The 18,275-nt window shown below is 47.1% G+C and overlaps 1 protein-coding gene across 1 annotated transcript in view; it reads left to right on the plus strand.

Moving 5' to 3' along the window:
- Positions 1-240: 240 nt before the first annotated feature.
- Positions 241-18,275, plus strand: part of LOC141153253 (interferon lambda-3-like) — a 29,527-nt gene continuing 11,492 nt past the window's right edge. The window contains exon 1 of the mRNA XM_073637960.1: positions 241-381. Coding sequence (XP_073494061.1) covers positions 241-381 — 141 coding nt within the window. The remainder of the gene's footprint in view (positions 382-18,275) is intronic.

Consider the following 18,275-nt stretch of genomic DNA (forward strand, 5'->3'; position numbering starts at 1 on the left):
AGCAGGCCCAGGGGCGCGTCAGAAACATGGGAAGACAAGAAACAGAGCTGAGAGCAGCAGAGAAACGCAAGTCAACTGAGCAGGTGAGCATCTTCTACTGGGTGTATATGCAGAATAGCAACACAATGGACATTTGCACGATGAGTTTATGTGCAAAAATCATGTTCTATGTTTTATTATTGTATACACAGAATCATAGGAAGAGAATTAATTCTCCAGATCCCCACAAATACTCCAGCCATGGATATCAGATTGGTGGTCTTCAGTATTGTTCTTATAGCAGTGACTGGACATCCACACAAAAGACGCTGTCCCATGTCCAGATATCAATCAGTATCCTCTGCTGACATCAGGGTCATCAAACAACTGCAGAATGAACATGTAAGAAGAGAAATTGCTTATATTATTTTTTTATAGATCTACATCCAGAGTCAGAAGTCAGGAATTAAGGGTGCTTTCACATTGCACTTATCTTCACGTTTGTGGGTCCAGTTGGGGCTTGAGTTTTAAACCCCTCTCAAAACAGGAGTCAGACACTTAGACGCAGTCTACTACATCTGAGTGTCCCCTTCCAGTAGGTGTATATGTGTAATAGAAGGAGAAAAGCCTTTCAGAGAATCAATGCGACATGTATGTAATAAGGAGAAAGAGCGGCATCTGGTGAGCATTTCAAGTTTCCACCCTGGACCCAGTCAGGTGACCTCCAGCAGAGGATTTCAAAATTTAACTTTCGAGCGCGCATTGGCTGAGGTAATTTCGGCACCAGACACAGAGACAGACATGACGCAGGCTGGACACGCTGAAGGAACCAGCGAGAGAGACCGGGGTGAGATACCCGTAAGGCAAGATGGGTGGCTGCCGGTGAACAAGTGCGGGAGGCAGCGCAGCAGTCCCTTGGGTGTCACGGCTATGGAACAGGACCGGGACTTGAATACGACATTAAGGAAATGTACAAGGCCCTTGTACCCGCGACGTTTTAAACCGCCCCGATTGACTGGACAAAGAGAGGATAGAAATGAGTCGTGCCGGAGAGATCACGTCAGCAGAAGCCATTGGACTTCAGTGCCAATCCAATATTTGAGCTAGATACAGTATTTTAGAGAAGGATTTGATTGCTATTGTTATTGCTTTTGTGATGTATTGTGTGGTATTGCTATTGTGATATTGTTCTCATTACTAACCCCAGTTTTAATCCCTGTCAGCTTGTTTAATATATATACATATAAAAATTGTTATTTATAGCTTTTTCACTGCCCTCATTTTGTGACTCTGCGAGTTGCATTCTGACACCTGCATTACATTTGTCGTAGTCGGCAGGATGCAAGATTGGGGCGGAAGCTAGTGTCTTGGAGGAATAGTTTCCTGTTCTCAAGCCCAATGTCAGAAGTCATGAGGCAATAACCCCTCTTCCATCCAATTCTCAGCACGCTGCTTTCAGTCAGTTTCCCAATTGGGCACAAGAGATACGTCAAGAGATTCGGGACCTTCTAAATGAACTGAGCACTACTAGAGAGATCCCTACAGCCCCCTTGTTAATGGATCGCTCTGCCTCACGTGGATGGAGACAAGAGCGAGGAAGACGCTCCTATCAGGTTCCAAAGAGTCGTGCGCTCAATTCACTGGTAGAGCGAGGACCGGAGTGTTGGACCTGTGGCGGTAGAGGTCATATAACTCCAGAGACTGTCCGAATAAAGAAAAGAGGAGACGAGGGCAGCCATTAAACTAAGACGCCCCACGGTCGTGGAGCATACCGTGGGGTTTCAAACTTCAGGGTGTGTAAGGTGAAGCTGTGAAGACATTATCTCCGAGAGGCGTATTATTTGGGCTGAATTCAATGGACAGAGGATTCGTTGTTTAACGTACACTGGGTCTCAGGTGACCACTATGCCTGAAGCATATTTTCAAAGTCATTTTCCAGAGGTTGCTCATTCCTGGAAGGAACCTACCGTCAAATTGGTAGTGGCTAACCAATTACCTATCCCACTGGCAGGGGTAGTATGGAAGTCGGTCCAGGCATTTGGAAAGAACCTCGGCCAAAAGGGGATAATACTGACCAGAGGATCTGGAGGTGACAGGCCCATTGGAACCCTGGGTATGAATGTGCTAAGGAGGTCAGACAGATCTTGGCTGAGGATTCTTACAAAAATAACTGGACCCGCACCACTCGTGACCCAGCCAGCAACAGGGTCTTTCAACACCTCAAACGAGTCAGTCAAATTCAAAAATTGCTTGTTGCTTCTCAGTATCTTGGTAGAGTGTCTATGCCGCCTGAAGCTACAGTGACATTGCCAGTAGGACAGACTGTGCTCACTCTACCGGCACATGTATCATTAGAGGGTATGGACATCCAGATAGAACCAATAGAAGGGGAAGAAGCTCCTGCTGGACTTCTGACTGCTCGCACACTGGCTACCGTGCGTCAGGGTCGAATACCCGCATGCTGTATTAACCTAAGTGGCACAAGCCTATAATTGTTGCCCTGCCAAGACATAACATGGGTTTGCATAATGCCAGAGGACCTAACCAGAGCAGATGCTATAGAGTTGGAGCCCGTGGACAGAGAACCATGGACCCTAGAGGTGTCCCTTCAAAGGCAAGAAATCAAAAGGAACCTTTGGCTGGGCGTCGCCTCTTAGAGCAAATGGAGGCTAATCTTACTGAGTTCTTGGCTGGACAAGTTAAGCAGATCGAGCAACTTTTACAGTCTTACCAGAGGGTGGTTGCACAACATGAAGATGATTTCGGGTGCACTCAAGATATTTGACATGAAATGCCACAGGAAATACGGCTCCCATTCGGGAAAAGTATCAGCAGATCCCACCTCAAATGTACCAGGAGGTGAAGGAACTTTTAGCCCATATGCTGTGGAATGGTGCAATTGCCTAAAGTCAGAGTCCTTGGGCAGCTCCTATTGTGCTAGTTCGAAAAAAAGACGGTACTCTGAGATTTTGCGTAGATTATCGGAAATTGAATGCATGTACTGTGCGAGACTCTTACCCATTACCCCGAATAGAAGAATCTCTATACGCATTAGGAAGTGCTAAATTCTTCGATTCTCTTGACCTGGCCAGTGGCTATTGGCAGGTCCCAGTAGATGAGAAAAATCGTCCGAAAACTGCCTTTGTTCTTCCTATGGGTTTGAGTTTAACCGGATGCCGTTCGGGCTGACAAATGCACCAGGAACATTGCAAAGATTGATGGAGAGATGCTTGAGGGACCTTAATTATTTATTCAGCCACATTTGAAGATCATCTCCGCCGACTGGAACAAGTGCTAGAACGACTTCAGAGGCATGGATTGAAAATCAAGCCTCGTAAGTGTCATCTCTTCAAATGAGAGATTGAATATTTGAGGCACTCTGTATCCAGTGTGGGAGTGTATCCCACTGCTGAGAAAGTAGCTGCCGTACAGAAGTGGCCCACACCAGTCAACTTAAGGGAGTTGAGAGCATTTCTAGGACTCGCTTGATATTACCGCAGATTCATAAATGACTTCGCTAAGATTGCGGTCCCGCTCAATGAACGACAGAGGGGAACGGCTGGAGGAGCAAAGCGGCAACCTATTCAGTGGGGACCATGACAAGAAGATGCGTTTCGAGCATTAAAAATGGCGCTAACGAATGCCCCAATACTGGCCTATGCTGATTTCTCACAGCTTTTTGTATTGTACACTGATGGAAGTCTACATGGACTGGGAGCAGTGTTGGCTCTGTTAGAACTCTCCTGTTAGGTTTTTTCTATGTTGCTGGTCACATGACCTTTTTGCCTATTTAATCCTGCTCCGCCCTTCTGGCCATGCTGGACTTCATTGTAATTTCTACTCTCAAGCTAGCCAGGTGATTTGTAACCTTTCTCAGTCAGTTTTGCTAGGTCTTTTTGACCTTTATGTTCTATGTTGTGTGTTTGTCTTTTTACTGCTACAATTTCTGATAGAAGGTGTCCATCTTTCTCCCTGTCCCTAGTTCTTGTAGGGATCCCTCCCTCACATCAATAGGTCTTTGTTCAGACTAGCTGAGGACTTTAGCGGGTCTGATCGCAGGATCAGGTTCCCCATTACATCGTAGGGATCTAGCTTAGTTCTATTGTAGGGAAAGATCTCTTGTCTTTTCCTTAGTGCTTGTAGCCTATCATAACAGTAAGTCCAGCCCAAAAATATCTCTAAGGAAGGACCTCCAGTTTCCAGCATGGTGTCGGTTCAGGATTTGGCTCAACGCCTGCAGGGACTCTCTGTGTAGGTGGCCGAGCTCCAACAACACGTGAGTAGCTGTTCTGGAGCGCATTTTGTGGAGCCAAAGGTACGATTGCCTGATTTATTTTTTGGTGAACAACAAGATTTTTTTTCCTTTAAAAATGCTTGCTTATTGTATTTTCGTTTGAGACCCAGATCCTCTGGTGATGAATCACAGCGCATAGGGTTCATAATGTCACTTTTGCGCAAAGAACCTAAGGGATGGGCCTTTTCTCTCCAACCTAGTGATCCGTGCTTTAGATCAGTGGATAGTTTTTTTTCTGCTTTGGGGTTGTTGTATGATGATCCTGATCGTGTCTCATCAGCTGAGACGGAATTGAGACTTTTGAGACAGGGATCAGGTAATGTGGAAAATTATTGTACTCACTTCCGTCGGTGGTCTGCTCAGGTGGGGTGGAACGATTCAGCTCTGAAAAGTTTGTTTTTTGCTGGGCTAGGTGAAAGGTTTAAGGATCTGCTTATTGCTTATCCTACACCTGGAAACTTGCAGGAGACAATGCAATTAGCTATACGGGTGGACAGGAGACTGCGTGCAAGGGTTAATGAGAGTAAATCCTTTGCCAGGTCAGCTCCTAGTCTTGAGAGGGTCTGTACTGACATTGGAGAGCCGATGGAGATTGGGGCGATGTCACCCCGCTCTCAGGAAAAGACCGCAGGTTTTCTGAAGGTTTGTGCTTTTATTGCGGAAAATCTGACCATTTCATTAAGAACTGTGTACTTCGCATGAACAAAGAAAAAAAAAAAAAGGTCAGTTTCGCCTGTATAGCCTGTTTTAAACACTAAGGGGGTATTTCTTTCTGCTACTACTGCAGCTCAGGAAGAATGAATTGAATTTCGGGTATTTGTGGATTGTTGTTCTACTCTGAATGTGATTGATGGGGGATTCTTGGAAAAACATAAATTAAAACCCAAACCTTTGTCATCCCTTATTGCCGTGGTTTCTGTCGATAGCTCTCCCTTGAAATGTGTTACTCACAAGGTTTATGAATTTCCCCTCACTATTAATGGTATTCACCAAGAAAAGTCGTTTATTTAATCTTACCATTCCTGAGAGAAAGGCTTTGGAGGAATACATACAGACGAGCTTGGCCGCCGGTCATATCAGACCCTCTAAGTCACCTGTGGCTGTTGGATTTTTTTTTGTTAAAAAAAAGGACGGCGGTTTACGTCCTTGTCTGGACTTTCGCGAGATTAATAAAATTACTGTTCGAAATCCCTACCCACTGCCATTGATTCCTAATTTGTTTAACCAGTTAGTGGGGGCCAAGTGGTTCTCTAAAATTGATCTCCGGGGGGCATACAATTTGTTGCGCATGAAGGAGGGTGATGAATGGAAGACTGCTTTTAACACTCCATTTTGAGAATCTGGTTATGCCTTTTGGTCTTACCAATGCACCAGCATTTTTTCAGAATCTTATTAATGACATCCTTAGACCTTTGATCGGCAAAAATGTGGTTTGGATGACATTTTGATTTATTCGCCTGATCTGGAGTCTCATTGGCGGAGCGTACGTGAGGTATTACAGTTATTAATTGACAATTCGCTTTTTGCTAAGCTACAGAAATGTGAGTTCGCTGTACAGAGAATTAGTTTTTTGGGCTACATTATCTCCAGTGAGGGCTTTGAGATGGACCCGGTGAAAGTTAAAGCTGTGCAGGAATGGCTTAGGCCTATTGGTTTGAAATCGATACAGAGGTTTTTGGGTTTCACCAATTATTACAGAAAATTCATTAAAAATTTTTCTATTATTGTTAAACCACTGACCGATCTCACCAGGAAAGGTGCTAATACGGTTCAGTAGACTACTGAGGCCATTGAGGCGTTTGTGTTTCTAAAGGAGAGGTTCAGCTCTGCCCCCATCCTTATGCAGCCTGATGTGACTAAGCCGTTTTTGGTTGAGGTTGATGCTTCTTCTGTGGGGGTCGGTGCGGTGTTGTCTCAGGAAAACAAGGATGGAGTACATCCCTGTGCCTTTTTTTCAAAAAAATTTTCTGAGACTGAACTTAATTACGATATTGGTAATCGGGAATTGCTGGCTATTAAACTCGCATTTGAACACTGGCGTCATCTCTTGGAAGGTGCTGAATTTCCCATTCAGGTTTTCACTGATCATAAAAATCTGATCTATCTTGATGCTGCCAAGCGCTTGAATGCCCGTCAGGCTAGGTGGGCACTTTTTTTTTCGCGGTTTAATTTTCCATTACATACATCCCGGGTACCAAGAATGTTAAAGCTGATGCGTTGTCTCGCAGCTTTTCACCCATGGTCGGTGCTGAGGAGGAGGAGAGCATTTTACAAGAAGGTGTTGTGATTGCTGCATTGGACTCCGTTTTGGAAGATGAGATTCTTAAAGCACAGGAGAATGCCCCATCTAACACTCCCCATGGGAGGTTGTTTGTGCCTAGGACCTTTAGGAGAGATTTGTTTGTTGAGTGTCATGAGTCTTGGTTGCCAGGTCATCCAGGAATTTCTGAGACCAAGAGACTTGTGGGTCGCAGTTTTTGGTGGCCTGGATGGCAGAAGGAAGTCATTAAGTGGGTGCGTCAATGTACTGTGTGTGCTAGAACTAAGTCTTCTCATACTCCTGCTGCGGGGTTGCTTTGCCCTCTGGAGGTTCCTAGTGCACCTTGGACACATCTGGCTATGGACTTTATTACTGACCTTCCCTCCTCTGAGGGTTTCACGGTCATCTGGGTGGTCGTGGACCGTTTTTGCAAGATGTGTCACTTGGTTCCCTTCATCAAACTGCCCTGCGCTAAGACACTCGCTAAGGCCTTTGTCAAGGAAATTGTCAGACTCCATGATGTTCCTACTGACATTGTTTCTGATAGGGGACCTCAGTTCGTGGCTCGTTTTTGGCGTGCCTTTTGTGACAGGTTGGGAGTTCATTTGTCGTTTTCATCTGGATATCATCCTGAGTCTAAAGGCCAGACAGAAAGGAAGAATCAGGATGTTGAGCAGTTCTTGCGTTGTTTTGTGGCAGACAATCAAGAGGGGTGGTTTGAGTTTCTGCCGCTTGCTGAATTTGCTCTTAACAACCATACATCCTCTTCTGCTGGGTGTTCGCCTTTTTTTTGTTGTTCTGGGAGACATCCGTCTTTTGGGTCATTCTCCAAATTAGTATTGGCTGTGCCTGAGGAGGAGAGTTTTTCCGGTGATTTGGAGAGAGTTTGGACGGATGTGCGTGGTAATCTTCAGGAGGCTAACAAAAAATCTAAGAGGTACTTTGACAGGAAACGTCAAGAGGTTTTGTTTACGGTTGGTGACATGGTTTGGTTGTCCTCTAAGAATCTGTAGTTGAGGATTCCTTCTAAAAAATTGGGTCCCAAGTTGGTAGGGCCCTTTAAGGTGCTTCAGGTAGTTAACCAATCTGCTGTTAGGTTGGAGGTTCCTACCTCCTGGAAGATTAATCCGGTGCTTCATGTTTCTCTGTTGAAAAAAGCTGATGTATCAGATAGAGACGCCACTGCCACTGTTCCTCCGGTGGTGGAGGACGGGGAATATGAAATTTCCTGCATCCTTAATTCTAGACGGTATAGGGGGAGTTTGCAGTATCTCGTCGCTTGGAAGGGTTTCGGTCCCGAGGATAACTCATGGGTGAGGGCAGATGATGTTTCTGCTTCCAGACTTGTCAGAGCGTTTCACAAGAGGTTTCCTGATAAGCCTGGTCCTAGGGGATCCGGAGGATCCTCTTAGAAGAGGGGGTACTGTTAGAACTCTCCTGTTAGGTTTTTTCTATGTTGCTGGTCACATGACCTTTTTGCCTATTTAATCCTGCTCTGCCCTTCTGGCCATGCTGGACTTCATTGTAATTTCTACTCTCAAGCTAGCCAGGTGCTTTGTAACCTTTCTTTGTCAGTTTTGCTAGGTCTTTTTGACCTTTATGTTCTATGTTGTGTGTTTGTCTTTTTACTGCTACAATTTCTGCTAGGAGGTGTCCATCTTTCTCCCAGTCCCTAGTTCTTGTAGGGATCCCTCCTTCACATCTATAGGTCTTCGTTCAGACTAGCTGAGGACTTTAGCGGGTCTGATCGCAGGATCAGGTTCCCCGTTACATCGTAGGGATCTAGCTTAGTTCTAATGTAGGGACAGATTTCCTGTCTTTTCCTTAGTGCTTGTAGCCTATCATAACAGGCTCAAGTGCAAGAAGGAAAAGAGCGAGTGATCACGTATGCCAGTCGGTCACTTCGGGACACTGAGAAGAATCCAGATAACTACGGTTTGTTCAAACTGGAGCTACTGGCACTTGTATGGGCCTTGACTGAGAAATTTGCGGAGTACTTGTCAGGTTCAGAAGTACAAGTACGGACGGACAATAATCCTTTGGCTCATTTGGAAAACGCAAAGTTGGGTGCATTTGAACAATGGTGGGTTGCAAGGATATCTAAATATCAGAACAAAATCGCTTATCTGTCTAAGGCCCTGAACATCCATGCAGATGCTCTGTCCCGGGTCACTCAGATGGGGCCGAAGAGTGATATAGATGAAGAGCTGGAAGGTGACGATACTCTTGATTTTCTTAAATTCGCTGCAGCTGTAAACAATTCTCAAAACTCCAATGAAAAGGCAAGGCCCACTCAAATCCTGGGTCGCTCAAGAGATGAGTGGATACAGTTGCAACAGTTCGACCCAGAGTTGGCAAAGCTTAGGGAATGAGTCGCTCTAGGTCACAGACCCGACCAGGAGGCTAGAGCTACTTTGCTCCCATCTACCCTACAAATCTTAGGTCAGTGGGAAAGACTCTTCTTGAAGGATCGCTTGCTATGCCGAAAAAATCCAGCTACCTCGAGAGTTTGACGTGACCTGGCATGTATTAGTCCCAGGAACACTAGTAACACAATTATCTCAGGAGGCTCATGGAAGAGGTGCCAATTTCGGCGTGGAGAAGATCTTCGGGTGGTTACAATGACTGGTATATGGGCCCAACTGTAGCAATAAATCAAAGAAGTTTGCCAAAAGTGTCGGCAATGTGAGTTGAGCAAGCCTCCTTAACAAAGAGCTCCCATTCAGACCAACCAAACTTCTGCACCATTAGAGGTTCTGATGATCGATTATCTGACGATTGGAGCATCATACAAAGGCTACGGGCATTGTTTGGTAATGACCGATCACTTCACCAAGTTTGCAGTGGTGACACCTATTCGGGATCAGACGGCAGAAACCGCAGCCAAAGCAATTTGTCAGGATTTCATTCGGATCTATGGGGGCCCGAAGCGGATACATTCTGTCCAAGGGGCCTGCTTCCAAGGGTGAGTCATGGATGAGTTATATCATACATATGGGATCAACAGATCTAGAACAACGCCCTATCACCCCAGGGAAATGGGGCATGTGAGCACTTTAACCGAACCTTGTTGCAGATGTTATGGACATTGGAAGAGGACAAGAAAATGAAATGGCTCGAGTTTGTGTCCGAGTTGTTGTGGGTGTATAATAATCGCGTTCATGCGACTACTGGTTACACACCCTATATGCTGCTGTTTGGAAGGAATGGACGAGAGATTACTGAGCTGGAGCTAGACTCAGAAGATTCCGGTCCGTACAACAGTCGGAGTACGTGGATTCGAGAACACAGATGGCAGCTTCATACAGTGAGATAACTGGTTGAGCCGAAATTTCAGTAAGTAGAGCATAATGGGCGGCCCCCGATTTCAGTGAGCCCACTTCGACCAGGAGATCGTGTGTTAGTAAGGGCCACACGGGTTGGGAGTAAACTAGACCATCGTTGGGAGGTGGTACTGTGGCGCCCCTGCGGGTCCAGTTGCCACAGAGGTACTGCATCTCACCCAGAGGTGTGGTACCCCACTCTCAGGTAAGGAGGGAGTACTACCCGGGATCCTCACACCCACATCCAATACACTCCAATTCAGTAGGGAATGGCGAGATTGCTCCTAAGGGAGAGTTGAGACAAATGGATTCTGGAGGCGCTCCCGTGGAAGAAAGAGTAACCAAAAAATTGTTGAATCTTCCAAATGTGGTGCAATCACATGGAGGATATTCCACCAGGGATTAATATTTGTAGGTTTATTAAAAAATCATAAAACCGTGAATACACATAAGGGACATGGATGTACAAAAAGGGAAGGGAAAAGGGAGTCTTTAAAAAGAATCACACAACGCGTTTCTGCTCATAGAGCCTTCATCAGGTATGTATGAGACCTTAGGTTTGATTGAACTCTTATACCCAGCATCTTTACTTGTGGGTGGGGTCACCCTCAGAGGTAACACCCAACTCAAATCTACTCTTTCTCTCTGTTGTGGAGTCTGGAGTCTAATTGATGAATATAGGTGGACTCTTGTGTACATATATTTCTTACCAATAGTGTCATTGCTCAAATTTTAAAAATCATCACCCAAATGTGAGCTGGAAGCCTATGTTAACTAAATGACTATTTTGTCAAAATCTATAATTATCTACCATGTGGAGTTCCTACAAGAAATCTAAAAATTGATTTAGGGAGGCATTGGACTGATATGATGGGTAGCAAAAAAAAAATAAATAAAAAAAAATAAAAAAATAAAATAAAATAAATAAATAAATTAAAAATAAATAAATAAAGAAAAAAATAAAGAAAACAAAAAAAACAACAACAAAAAAAAAACATCCCAGAACAGACACATAGATGCATGCTCACTCCTGGAGTCTCACCCCTCCGCCGCAGTCCACAGAGCGGCCCCGGGGCCGTGAGTGTTATTGTGATACAAATTGTTGTTTGATGTGTCAGATTGCTTATATTTTTTCTTTGGGTTGTTCCCCACACATATATATACATTCACACATACATATACATATATATATATATGGATTGGATCTCAGATATAACATGATAATATGATGCTTTAGCATCTGCTGGATAATAATTGGGGCATGTGTGGATAAAAATAAAGAAAAGTGATTTGATGGTATATTTTTGATTGTCTCGTGAATTTTGGATCTATAATGATTAAAATATATGTATGTGCTTGTGATGAATTGAATGTGAATGGGTGAATTATAGGGGGGGGATAAAAACCAATGACGTGTATATTGATGTTACTTGCCACTACAACGATAAAGTTAATTCTGAGATGGAATGATTTGCACATATGAACAGGTTATATGAGAAGGAGGTCAAATGAAACAAACTGGTCAAAGACATATGATGTATTGGAGAGATATCAGGGATTGCCAGATAGATGCCCCAGGTCCTTAGTTCTGATGCAGGACTTTACTGAAAGTGTCATGATGTTAATTGCCATGGAAAATGTGGTGTTATTCAGCTAGCTACATATCTCTTATACTGTCTCAACTGTCTCGTTTAATCCATCTGGATACAGACTACCCAGTCTGTAGATCCAGTAGGATTCTTTCGCATTGAGGACTGATTTTCTGTTCTTGGTGAGTGGTGGAATTTGCTTTACAGGTGTAACTGTTATGAAGTCAAAGTTCTTGTTGTGCACAAGAGTGATGTGTTTGGAAAGGCTCTGTTTGAGAAACCCCTTTTTAACGTTATGCCTGTGGCCATTCATATGGCTTCGTAGTGTTTGGATAGTCCATCCTTGATAATGTAACCCACAACTACATGTTACCACATAGATGACAAATTCCGAGCTGCTTGTGAGCTCTTGGGTGGGTTGGAAGGTGATCTTGGGATTCTTAGTGTGGATACTCTTTCTCATATCCCAATTGATAATCTTACAACAGTGACATCATGTATTTCCACATTTAGATATTCCCATTTTCTCTTTTTTCTGATGTTTAGCATTTCTGTTTTTTACCTCGTTATTTCTTAAAAGACTGGGTGCTATGTTGTTTTTTAGAGTCTTACCTCTTCTGAAAACTATGCTGGGTCTACTGTAGAGGGTACCATCCCTTTCAGAATTGGATCTTTTTTGATAAGATACCAGTACTTGTTTAGTGTTCTACGGATGTTTGAATTACCCCTGTTGAAAGCAGTGATAAAACTGTACCTCCACTTTGATATATCCTTTAGCGAATCATTTTGTGATTTTTCTAAACAAACATTTTGTTTAAGTATCAGGTTTTTTCGGTAGGAGGACTGGATCAATTCTTTTGGATAACCTTTATCTTCCAATCTGGATATTAAGATTTTAGATTGTTCAATATAATCTATTGTGGAAGTGCAGTTGCGCCTGATCCGGGGAAATTGACTGCATGGAATGTTACGTTTCCATCTGGGTAATGAGCGCTGGAGAAATCTAAATAACCAGTGGTGTCAACTGGTTTAAAATGGGTTTTGCTCTGAATGGTTTGATCTTTAGTAAATAATTCCAAGCCCAGAAAAATAATTCTTTCTCTGGACATATTGCTTGTGAAGGAGATTCCCCAGTTGTTCTGATTTAATTCGTGGACGAAGGAAGACGCTTCCTCTTCTGTACCTTTCCATATGAGGAATAAGTCATCGATATATCAACGATAATAACATATATGTACGGTATATTTTGGAGATGTAATAGGCGATAGGGGCTCGAATTGCCCCATAAAAAGATTTGCAAAACTGGGGGCGACCCGAGTCCCCATCGCGGTCCCAAACTGCTGGAGGTGCAGCTTATCTTGAAAGGAGAAAAGGTTATGCTCCAAAATGAATCTTAGACCTTTCATCAGGAATGTTTTTTTGTTCCGGTGATATATTTTTGTCCTCTGATAGAAAGTGGTCTACTGCATCAAGACCTAAACTGTGTTCTATGTTGGAATATAGCGCACATACATCTAGGGTGAGAAACATATAGTTTTCTCCCCATTGTAGATCCTTTGTCTCCAGAATGAGTTGGGATGAGTCTCTTAAAAAGGATGGTAATTGTAACGGGTCTGGGAGGCGGAACCTCTGAGCTACTATACAAGGGGGCGGCCCTTGTAAGGGAGCGGGTGGCAGTCTCTGGATGAACGGACAGGGAGATACGGCAAGTGATCAGGGCAGTCTCTGGGTAAAGGGTAGGTACGACCTGTGATGGCAGAGCCTCCGGGTAGGCTAGCAGGCAGATGGTAGATGTGTGCTCCCAGGTGAGCAAGCGAGAGTCTCTGGAATAGCAGGTGGTCACGGCACGTGACGGCGGAACCTCCGGGCTGGCAAGCAGGCAGGTAACGGAGAAGCGCTCCCAGGTGAGCGGGCAAGAGTCTGGAATAGCTGGTGGTCACAGCACGTGACAACGGAGCCTCCGGGCTGGCAAGCAGGCAGGTAACGGAGAAGCGCTCCCAGGTGAGCGGGCAAGCTGGTCCATAGACAGACTGACCGGAGTTGTAAGGCAGACCGTCGGACCTCAGGAAAGCAGGCAGGTAGCTGATGTGCGCTCCCAGGTGAGCGGGCAGGCTGGTCCTTTAGACAGACTGACAGGAGTAGTAAGGCAGACCGTCGGACCTCAGACTGGCAGACAGGTAACAAGTATTCAGGCAGGAATCAGGCAGGTAACTGGCAGGAAACTGGCAGGTAACTGGCAGCGGGACCTGAGGGCTGAAGCACAGGTGAGACACAGGTGCAAACAACATTGCTCGGGCACCTCCATTTTGGAGGAGGTGCCTTATATATGATGAAGTCCTCCGGCCATTGGCCGGGGACTCCTTAGGACGGCGCGCGCGGCCCCTTTAAGAGGAGGGGAGCGCGCGCGCGCGCGCCCTAAGCACAAGGGCCGGGAAGGAGCGCGCGCTGAGAGCAGAGCGGGAGGAGGACGCCGGGAAGGAGCGCGCGCTGACAGCAGAGCGGGGAGAGGACGCCGGGCACGGAGCAGAGCGGTGAGGGGAGCAGCGTCCCTGCCTAGCAGAGGGCAGGGACGCCAGCACTACAGTACCCCCCCCTTTAGGCCCCCCCTTTTTTAGGCCAGACAGAAATTTAGCTAGGATGAGAGGGGCATGGATGTTCTCCCGGGGCTCCCACGTTCTCTCCTCAGGACCAAACCCCCTCCAATCTACCAGAAAAAAGGTCTTTCCTCTTACCCTTTTGGTGGCAAGAATGTTCTCTACCTCAAACTCGTCCTCAGCAGAAACCGGAGCAGGAGGCGTACCTGTAGACTTGGAAAAAGAGTTAAGTACCACAGGTTTGAGGAGAGATACATGGAAGGAGTTAGGGATCCGTAAGTTGGCCGGGAGTTTCAATTTATAGGCCACCGGGTTGATCTGACTGATGACCTCCAGTGGGCCGATGAACCGAGGCCCTAACTTATAGGAAGGGATCTTGAGCCGGACATATTTGGACGAGAGCCAGACTTTATCCCCAGGACGGAATTGAGGAGGGTCCAGACGTTTTTTGTCAGCGTGTCTTTTCATACGCTCGGAAGACTGAAGGAGTGCGGATCGGGTACTCTCCCAAATGGAGGAAAATTTGCTAACGAGAGATTCCGCAGCCGGGTTGTCCACCGAGGTGGAGACAGGAAAAGGAATCCGAGGATGCTGACCAAAGACTACAAAAAACGGGGATTTGGAGGAGGATTCACTCTCGTGATTATTGTAAGAGAACTCGGCCCATGGTAGGAGATCCACCCAGTCAGAATGGTGGGCATTAACGAAGTGCCGGAGGTAACTGGTCAGGTTCTGATTGATCCGCTCCACTTGACCATTGGACTGTGGGTGGTAAGCGGAAGAGAAGTCCAGGGTGACGTCTAGTAGTTTACAAGTGGCTCTCCAGAAGCGTGAGGTGAACTGTACCCCACGATCCGACACGATGTGGAGGGGCAGGCCATGAAGACGGAAGATGTGACGAATAAAGTCTCTAGCTAGCTCGGGTGCAGACGGGAGGCCTGGCAGGGGAACGAAATGAGCCATCTTGGAGAAGCGGTCAGCGACCACCCAAATGACCGTACAACCGGCAGAGAGTGGGAGGTCAGTTATGAAGTCCATTGCAATATGCTGCCAGGGGGCAGCAGGTACTGGGAGCGGAAGGAGGCGACCGGCTGGCGGATGTCTCGGAACCTTGTTGCGGGCGCAGGACACACAGGCAGAAACAAAGTCTATTACATCCTTGTGCAGGGTAGGCCACCAGTAGTGCCGGGAAATAAGCTGGAGGGTCTTCTTCTGACCAGCGTGGCCAGCCAGTTTAGACGAGTGACCCCAGTGAAGGATCTTCTCCCGATCAGGTACTGATACGAACGTCTTTCCGGGAGGGAGACGATTTAGACTCACGGGAGCCACCTGCATTACTCTGGCGGGATCGATGATGTGTTTCGGATCTTCCTCGAGATCAGATACCAGAAAGGATCGAGACAAGGCGTCCGCCTTGACGTTTTTGTCAGCCGGGCGAAAATGAAGGACAAAATCAAAACGAGCAAAAAACAAGGACCACCGGGCTTGGCGCGGGTTAAGTCTCTGGGCATGCTGGAGGTAAGCCAAGTTCTTGTGGTCAGTGTAAATTATTACCGGGTGAAGAGCCCCCTCAAGCAGGTAACGCCACTCCTCCAATGCCAGTTTGATGGCCAATAACTCTCGATCTCCTATGGAATAATTGCGCTCTGAGGAGGAGAAGAGTTTAGAGAAGAAGCCGCAAGTTACCATCCTCCCGGAAGAAGATTTTTGAGTAAGTACCGCTCCAGCTCCAGAGGAGGAGGCGTCCACTTCCAGGAAGAACTGCTTGTTGCCGTCCGGGCGATGCAGCACCGGGGCGGAAGAGAAGGCCTGTTTTAAGGAAAGAAAGGCTTCTTCTGCTTCGGGCGGCCACTCTTTGGGATTAGTACCCTTACGGGTGAGCGCGGAAATTGGGGCAGTCCGGGAAGAGAAGTGTGGTATGAAGAGGCGGTAGTAGTTGGCGAAGCCCAGGAACCGCTGAATGGCCTTCAGCCCCTCCGGTCGAGGCCATTTCTCGATGGCAGACAGTTTCTCTGGATCCATTCGTAGGCCGGTCTGAGAAATAATGTAGCCCAAAAACGGAAGCGAGGTCTGCTCAAAGAGGCACTTCTCGTATTTAGCGAAGAGGTGATTCTGCCTGAGCCTGAGCAGGACCTGACGAACGTCCCTCCGGTGAGTCTGGAGATCCGGAGAGAAGACCAAGATGTCGTCCAGGTACACCACTACGCAGGAGTAGAGAAGGTCCCGGAAGATGTCATTGACCAACTCTTGAAAGACGGCAGGAGCGTTACAGAGACCAAAGGGCATTACCAGGTATTCATAGTGGCCGTCCCGGGTGTTGAATGCCGTCTTCCATTGATCCCCCTGACGGATACGAACCAGGTTGTACGCCCCACGGAGGTCTAGTTTGGTGAAGATTCTAGCCCCCCTCAGACGATCAAATAATTCTGGAATGAGCGGAAGGGGATACTTATTCTTCACCGTGATCTGGTTTAGGCCTCTATAGTCTATACAGGGACGGAGAGAGCCGTCCTTCTTTTTGACGAAAAAGAAGCCTGCTCCCGCCGGGGAGGTAGATTTCCGGATGAATCCCCTGGCCAGATTCTCCTCAATATATTCGGACATCGACCGGGTCTCAGCAGCGGATAAAGGATAAATACGCCCACGGGGAGGAGTAGTACCGGGTAACAGGTCGATGGGACAGTCGTATGGTCTATGAGGGGGTAATGTCTCTGCCTCCTTTTTATTAAAGACATCAGCATAAGACCAATAAGGAATTGGAAGTCCAGGTAGATTAGCTGGGGTAGGAGAGGGACGGACGGGATGGACGGGAACCAGGCAGGTCTTATGACAGTCTTGTCCCCAGCGAAGGACTTCTCCGGTTTGCCAGTCAAGCACGGGTGCATGTCTCTGGAGCCAAGGCAGACCTAGCAAGAGGGCGTGAGAGAGTCCAGGCAGAACATGAAAGGAGATACTCTCAGAATGCAGCATTCCCACCTGCAGAGTAATGGATTCGGTGATGAGTTGGATGGGGCGTGGTAAGAGACCCCCATCCACGGCAGCCACAGACAAGGGTACAGCCAGAGGTTTGGTGGGGATGCGGTATTTCTCTACCAGGGACTGTGAAATAAGATTCCCGGCTGCTCCAGAGTCCAGTTGGGCTAGTTCGAAATAACGGTTCTCCCCGTAGACGATTGAAACTGACAACAGCAGGGATGGAGAGGATTTATTCTTGTCTAGGTGGACCTCTCTGAGCGAACCTAGACACAGGCGTTTCCCGACCTCTCTGGGCAGGCACGGATCCGGTGCTCCTTACTGCCACAGTAGAAGCAGGTCCCCTCGGCACGGCGTAAGTCCTGATGGGTCTTGACCATCTTGGTCTGGTCGACCTGCATAGGCTCAGGAGGGTGTACCTGGTTAGAGACAGAAGGAGTGACTGGTTTCTGAAAAGTAGGAGCTAGACGTGGTAACCTCCTCTCACGGGTGACCTCTCTGGCACGCTCCTGGAACCGTAGGTCAATCCGGGTGGCAAGAGTTATTAAGTCATCGAGAGTGGTAGGAATGTCCCGACCGGCAAGTTCATCTTTAATACGGCCGGACAGACCCTCCCAGAAGACGGAAACCAGAGCGTCATTATCCCAGGCCAGCTCCGAGGCAAGGGTACGGAACCGTATGGCATATTGGCCCACGGTGAGACTCCCCTGACGGAGGCGTAGCAACGATGATGCAGATGAGGTCTTCCGTCCGGGTTCGTCGAAGACTTTCCGGAAAGCCGTGAGAAAAGCAGGCAAGTTGGACAACAGGGGGTCTCCTCTCTCCCATAGAGGATTTAGCCAGGCCAGGGCCTCCCCGGTGAGATGGGACATGATGAAGGCAATTTTGGCCCGGTCGGAGTTAAACTGGTAGGACAAAAGTTCGAAATGCAGGGTGCACTGATTTAAGAAGCCCCGAGCCTGGACGGAGTCGCCTCCGAAGCGAGGAGGTGCAGAAAGCCGGGGTCCGGGGTAGGATACCATGGTATTAGTGGGCAGCGGAGCTGCCGGATTGCAAGATATGGCACTGGCGGAGGTTGTTGGTGGATCAGACAGAGTGTTCAGGCGAGTATTAACATTCCGCAGGTGACCCAGGATGGACTCCTGTTGGGACCTCTGACGGGATAGTTCAAGACAGAGGTCCGAGAGCGAGGGAGCTTGGGTGCCACCGGGTTCCATGGCCCGAGCAAACTGTAACGGGTCTGGGAGGCGGAACCTCTGAGCT

This window comes from Phyllobates terribilis, unplaced genomic scaffold (assembly GCF_046119375.1).
Source record: "Phyllobates terribilis strain yellow unplaced genomic scaffold, ASM4611937v1 Scaffold_7__3_contigs__length_470593459, whole genome shotgun sequence".
Lineage (NCBI taxonomy): Eukaryota > Metazoa > Chordata > Amphibia > Anura > Dendrobatidae > Phyllobates > Phyllobates terribilis.